Raw genomic sequence first — 6,437 nt, forward strand, 5'->3', positions numbered from 1 at the left:
ACCCACCAAGTATGTTTTAAATGCAGGACAGACAGGTCAAGGGGGATGCTCTGCCCACTACTGCCCTGCTCATTCCCCCTGTGGAAGGATGGTGGCACACCAGGCAGCCCATCGTGGAGGATGGAGCTGGGGGCCACTGGGACCCCAGGAGCTTTGTCTCGCCACACGCGCCACTCCCCCCATGGAAGGTTGGGAACATCACCTTCAGCTGTGGTGAGAAGGAGAAGAGGAATGTCTCGCCAGTACCATAGAAGCCTTTGCTGAGTTGGATAGCCGAGGAGGAGAAGGCTCCAAATATCTGGAAAGCGGAAGTTGCAGTCTGCAGCTGGAAGGAGCTGGGGGTCCTCTGACGACCCTCATTCTTCGGGTTTAGTAATACAGGCTCATCCTAGAGGTCACCTGGGAAGCTGGGGCAGAGCTGAGGCATGGGGGCTCCACACCCAAGAGGAGGAATCCTTATGCATCTTTTCCCTTAATGCTCCCCAAGGAAGAGGTCCTGCTGGCTTCCTCCTCTGGGCGGTCAGGGCCCTCCTTTTTCTTAAATATACTTACTCCAGGCCAAATGCGTTGGCTCACGCCTGTAATCCCAACACTTTGGGGAGACTGGGGTGGGCTGATCACCTGAGGTCAGGAGTTCAAGAGCAGCCTGGCCAACATAGCGAAATCCTGTCTCTACTAAACATACAAAAATTAACCAGGCATGGTGGTGGGCACCTGTAATCCCAGCTACTTGGGAGGCTGAGTTAGGAGAATCACTTGAACCCAGGAGGCAGAGGTTGCAGTGAACTGAGATCACACCACTACACTCCAGCCTGGGCGACAGAGCGAGACTCCATCTTAAAAAAAAAATTATATATATATATATTCTATGCAAGTAATCACGGAAAAAAGTAGCAGTTATAGACAAGCAAAATAAAAAAAGTAAAGCCATCTCCCAGTCCTCCTCCTTCTTCCCCAAGATAATCACTCTTAATATTTTGGTACGTTTCCTTCTGACATCAGTTTAATGCCAGGGTATATCTTTTTTTTTTTTTTTCCAGACAGGGTCTCACTCTGTCACCCAGGCTGGAGTGCAGTGGTGCAATCATGGCTCACTGCAGCCTCAACCCCCCTACAATGCCCCCAGCTGCAGTTGCTGGGACTATAGGCAAACACCACCGCACCTGGCTAATTTTGTTACTGTTGTTTGTTTTTGTTTTTGTTTATTTTTAGAGAAAGGGTCTGGCTATGTTGTCCAGGCTGGTCTTGAACTCCTGGACTGACACAATCCTCCTGCTTCAGCCTCCCAAAGTGCTGGGATTACAGGTGTGAGCCACCGTGCCCGGCACCCCCCACACTTTCTTCTACTTCTGAGGATGAAGATGCAGTTTTACAGTCAAATGAGTATTTGCTTAATTGTCTGACCCTTCCCCTACTAGACCATTAGCTCCAAGAGAGCTGGGGCTGCTTCTGGGTTGATCTGCTCTATCCCACCTCTCACCTGGCACACAGAAGGCGCCCCATGTAGATGTGTTGAATGCATAAATGGCGGAATGGCTCTGAGTGGACAGGTCTCATTGCCATCATCAGTGTCCATTATAGGTGACTTAGTCTTTCACTCTGCCTGCTCATCCCTGAGCTGCGCTGGGTCGGGACCCACGGGTACCTGGTGGGGTGCCCCCAGAGCCTCGAGTGGCACCCCTGCCCAGCTCACCTGCCCGTCCTGGTCCCTGAGCGCCAGCAGCACTGGCCCGCTGCAGCCCTCCATCCGCCGGTACAGGCTCTGCAGGCTGAAACCGTCCCTCGACGTGCAGAAGACCAGACTCCAGGGATGGCCGGTGACTCTTGGTGGGAAGTGAAAGCTGAGCTGGGGACAGGGCTGGAGGTGAATGGAGGAGTTCTTGCTCCCTCCTGCCATATCCTGGGGATGGGCCTGGACAGCCGCCGTGCATCCAGCCCAGGGCTTTATAGGCGATAGAGCAGTTTGCTGTTCCTAGGGACTTTCATGCCATTAGCAATAGCCCTCAGAGATAAGGGTTATTATTCCCATGTTACAGATGAGGAAACTGAGGCTCAGGGAGGTGGAACAACTAGCCCAAAGCTCACATGGGTAGTGAATGGCAGAGCCAGGATTTGAACCCGGGTCAGGACTGCTCGGTCACCCCGGCCCCCAGAGGCCAGAGAGTAGGAAAGATGCTGAACCCCTCCGCCTGATCCATCGTCTCATCCGCCCACCCCTTTCCAACCTTGGCCTCAGTTCCCAAGGGCTGCTTCTATGTAGGAATTAGTCTCTTTCCTTTTTTCCCTTTGAGACAGAGTCTCACTCTGTCACCCAGGCCGGAGTAGAGCGACACAATCTCAGCTCACTGCAACCTTCGCCTCCTGGGTCCAAGCAAATTTCGTGCCTCAGCCTCCCGAGTAGCTGGGACTACAGGTGCACACCACCACGCCCAGCTAATTTTTGTATTTTTAGTAGAGACAGGATTTTGCCATGTTGGCCAGGCTGGTCTCCAACTCCTGGCCTCAAGCAATCCCCCTGCCTTGGCCTCCCAAAATGCTGGGATTACAGGCATGAGCCACCGCGCCTGTCCTAGCCTCTTTCTTTACCTCCTTAACCTCCTGGCCCAGTGTAGAGGGAGGTGCTAGCAACACTGGATGATTTTACAAGAAAGGAAGCAAAGCCCCGAGAGAAGAAGCAATTTGCCAGAAGTAATGCATGATGAGAACAGAGCAAGGATGACTCTAGGTGCCCCTGGGTGTGGCTGGTATAGGGCAGGAGGGTGAGACTCAGGTTTAGGGCTGAAATTCTTGTGCCATGGGCAGTGTCCGGACCTGCCTAATATCTGAGGCACTCAAAACTTGGCTGGCTTCTGTCAGCTGGGGCACCATGGGATCCTCAGGAGCAGCAGCTGGGTCTGGAGCTGCCTCCTCCTCCTCTTCCTCTTCGTTAGCCTCCTCCCCAGACAGGGTGTCCTCCACCTGGGTGGGCTGCGAAAACACAAAGAGGCCTGGTGGGTCCAGGGACAGGAGGTCCCAGCTTCTACCATCTCCTGAGCCCAGGAGCCTCCTCGGGCCACCTCATCACCCCCTGCCCATGTGCCTGTAACCCCCAGCCCAGCCCATGGTAGTTGGGGGTTTCCACGACAGACAGGATCCTGCCCCTGCTGCCAGCCTGCTTCCTCCCTGGTCCCTGCCGGGTCAGGGCTGGAGCACAGTCCCCCCGACCCCCGCCTGCACCCCACAAGGCTCAGATGGTGCCGTAGGCCCTGCAGTTTGTCAGCCTGTTTGCCCTGGATCCTGGGTGGGTGGCAGGGATCAAGTTCTAAGCTTGGGAGCAGAGGAGAAGGCAGATGGTGGCCCAGCCCTGGGAGCTTCAATTGTGTGTGTTTGTACATTAAATAATGAAAACAACAAAAAGCCCATCCTCGCCCAGGCCTGTGTTCAGTGTGTTCAATGTGCGCTGTCTGTGATCTCTGTGTATTTCTTCTTCTTCATCTTTTTTTTTTTTTTTTTTTGAGACAGGATCTTGCTCTGTCACCCAGGCGGGAGTTCAGTGGTACAATCTTGGCTCACTGTGACCTCCGGCTCCCAGGTTCAAGCAATTTTCTTGTCGCAGCCTCCCAAGTAGCTGGGACTACAGATGCCCACCAACATGCCTGTTTCCTCATGTTGGCCAGGCTGGTCTCGAACTCCTGACCCCAGGTGATCCGCCTGGCTCGGCCTCCCAAAGTGCTGGGATTACAGGCGTGAACCACCACGCCCGGCTTATTTATCAGCATTTTCCAAAGGAAGAAAATGAAGCCCAAAGGTTTCCCCATGAAGCCCGTGAAATGATGCACGCAGTCATATGTGAGATCATATATGTAAGTTCATGTAAAATGTATTTGTCTATGTGAATTGTGTGTTGGCTTGGAATAGAGTTGTGTAGGCACATCAATGTGAGGAGGTACTGAGTGTAAATTTGTGTATTTATATATCAATGTGGTTGTGTGAGTTGAGATGGTGTAAATATGTACATCCATCAGGGGCATCATTATTCACTCACTCATTCATTCAATTGAGCTTCCACTCTGTACCAGAGTGTGTGTGAGTGTGTGCATGTTTAGTGTGTGTGTTTGAATGTGTGTATGTCTGTATGTGTGTTTGCATGTGTGAGTGCATTTGAGTGTGTATGTGTGTGTGTATTTGAGTGCGCGTGTGTGTCTGAGTGTGTGAGTGCATTTGAGTATGTTTGAGTGTGTGTGTTTGCATGTGTATGTGTGTCAGTGTGTATATGTATGTGTGCGCGTGCCTCCACACAATGACCTTGCAGGCTTTTCCCAGGAAGAAGAGACCTCTCAGGGGCTGAGAGATGCACAGGACCCCCTCTCCTGCCCCGCTCTGTTCTCCAGGCTCAGGCCTGAGGCAGGGTCTAGCTGTGTGTGGCTCTGAACAGAGCTCCATCCAGCACCCACTCCAGGGAGGAAGGGACAGAGACATCGGTCTGTCCTCCTTGAGGACCTTGGAGCAGGGGGGTTAAGACCTCACGTTCCTGAGTCAGTCCTTGCTCCAAACCACAGGCCTGCCAGGGAGGGACTGGAGAGGGGAACAAGTCACCACCAGCATCCAACCCTAGCCCAGGCCCCAGCCTGCCAGAGACCTCACCTCCTTCCACCTCCTAACCTGCACCACAGCCGGAGCTGGAACACTTACCAGCCGAGTGTAAAGCCAGCGGAGGCCTCTCATTCTTCTGTGCCTGCCCGGCCGGCCGTGGGCAGTGAGTGAATCCTCAGCCCTGCCCAGGAAGGAAGCGCTGATAGGTGAGGCCTAGAGATGAGAGGGAGAGGCCTGGGACACACCCAGCCAGCTCCATGTCCACCTCAGCTGCCCTTTGCTCCCTCTCACCTGCCACTCCCAGGCCGAGCTGCTGCTGGGTGGGTCTGTGAGCAACTCGGCATTCAAGGCCTCACTGCAGTTAGCATCTAATATGGTGTATTAACCGTACACCATAAATTCTAGTTGCAAATCCTTTCCACCTCCTTGCCCTTCTGGCAGCCTGGCCTGGGGACTGTGGGCCATTGGCCAGATGACTAAGGCCCAGGCTGGAGGTCTGGGGCCTCTAGTTCCCTGTATGACGTTGCATAAGCCCATTTGAACTCCTGAGCCTCAGTTTTACCACACGTAACATGTTGAACTAGATAATCTCAGAAGCCTTTGCGGGACTGACAGGCTGCCATTCACTTCCCTCTCCAAGCCGATGAGTATGTTAGAACGGAAGCTAGAAGGGGGCATGCCTAGACCAAAAGAACAATCTGGCTGTGTGCGGCGGCTCATGCCGGTAGGCTGAGGGAGGTGGATAACTCGAGTCCAGGAATTTGAGACCAGCCTGGGCAACATGGTGAAACCCTGTCTCTACAAAAAAAACAAAACAAAAATTAACTGGCCGTGGTGTCCTGTGCCTTAATCCTAGCTCCTCGGAAGACTGAGGTGAGTGGCCGGGTGCGGTGGCTTAGGCCTGTAATCCCAGCACTTTGGGAGGCCGAGAGGGGCAGATCACGAGGTCAGGAGATCGAGACCATCCTGGCTAACACGGTGAAACCCCGTCTCTACTAAAAAATACAAAAAAAACTAGCCGGGCGAGGTGGCGGGCGCCTGTAGTCCCAGCTACTCAGGAGGCTGAGGCAGGAGAATGGCATAAACCCAGGAGGCAGAGCTTGCAGTGAGCTGAGATCCAGCCACTGCACTCCAGCCTGGGCAACAGAGTGAGGCCCTGTCTCAAAAAAAAAAAAAAAAAAAAGACTGAGGTGGGAGGATCACCTGAGCCTGAGAGGAGGAGGCTGCAGGGAGCCGAGATTCACTGCACTCCAGCCTGGGCAACAGAGTGAGGCCCTGTCTCAAAAAAAAAAAAAAAAAAATCTATTTTTACTTTGCATCCTAAACGTAGATGTATTTTAGGCTTTCATCATTGCTTTGCTTGTCATTTAACAGAAAGTTTCTTTACTAAGTCTTTGTTTCTTTTTCCATATTTAGTTTCAGATGGGGGTGGGGGGACAGATGCATTTCTAAATTGAAACATAAATAAACTTTTGTTAAGGTTCAGTAAAAAAAAAAAAAGAAAAAAGAAAGAAAAGAATAGATTATTTAAAAATATTTTTAAAATTATTTATTTATTTATGTATTTTTGAGATGGAGTTTCACTCTTGTTGCCCAGGCTGGAGTGCAGTGGCGCCATCTGGGCTCACCGTAACCTCCGCCTCCCTGGTTCAAGTGATTCTTTTGCCTCAGCCTCCACCCAGCTAATTTTGTATTTTTGATAGAGATGGGGTTTCTCCACGTTGGTCAGGCTGGTCTCGAACTCCTGACATCAGGTGATCCGCCTGCCTCGCCCTCCCAAAGTGCTGGGATTACAGGCATGAGCCACCTTGCCCGGCCAAAGCTTTTTTTTTTTCTAATTAAAAAGTGATATTTAGATATTGTAG

General features: G+C 52.1%; 1 protein-coding gene across 2 annotated transcripts in view; it reads right to left on the bottom strand.

The window, feature by feature from the left end:
* The window catches only part of TLDC2 (TBC/LysM-associated domain containing 2), an 18,373-nt gene extending 13,621 nt beyond the window's left edge, over positions 1–4,752 (bottom strand). Inside the window, exons 1-4 of one of the 2 annotated variants that reach the window (XM_011929090.1) lie at positions 4,672–4,752; positions 2,812–2,967; positions 1,694–1,846; positions 203–298 (exon numbers count right to left, since the gene is read on the bottom strand). In XM_011929090.1, the coding sequence (XP_011784480.1) occupies positions 203–298; positions 1,694–1,846; positions 2,812–2,967; positions 4,672–4,704 (438 nt within the window). In that variant the 5' untranslated portion in view covers positions 4,705–4,752. The remainder of the gene's footprint in view (positions 1–202; positions 299–1,693; positions 1,847–2,811; positions 2,968–4,671) is intronic. The other variant, XM_011929091.1, reaches the window with a different exon arrangement.
* Positions 4,753–6,437: the final 1,685 nt, after the last annotated feature.

This window comes from Colobus angolensis, unplaced genomic scaffold, assembly GCF_000951035.1.
Source record: "Colobus angolensis palliatus isolate OR3802 unplaced genomic scaffold, Cang.pa_1.0 Scaffold8, whole genome shotgun sequence".
Taxonomy (NCBI): domain Eukaryota; kingdom Metazoa; phylum Chordata; class Mammalia; order Primates; family Cercopithecidae; genus Colobus; species Colobus angolensis.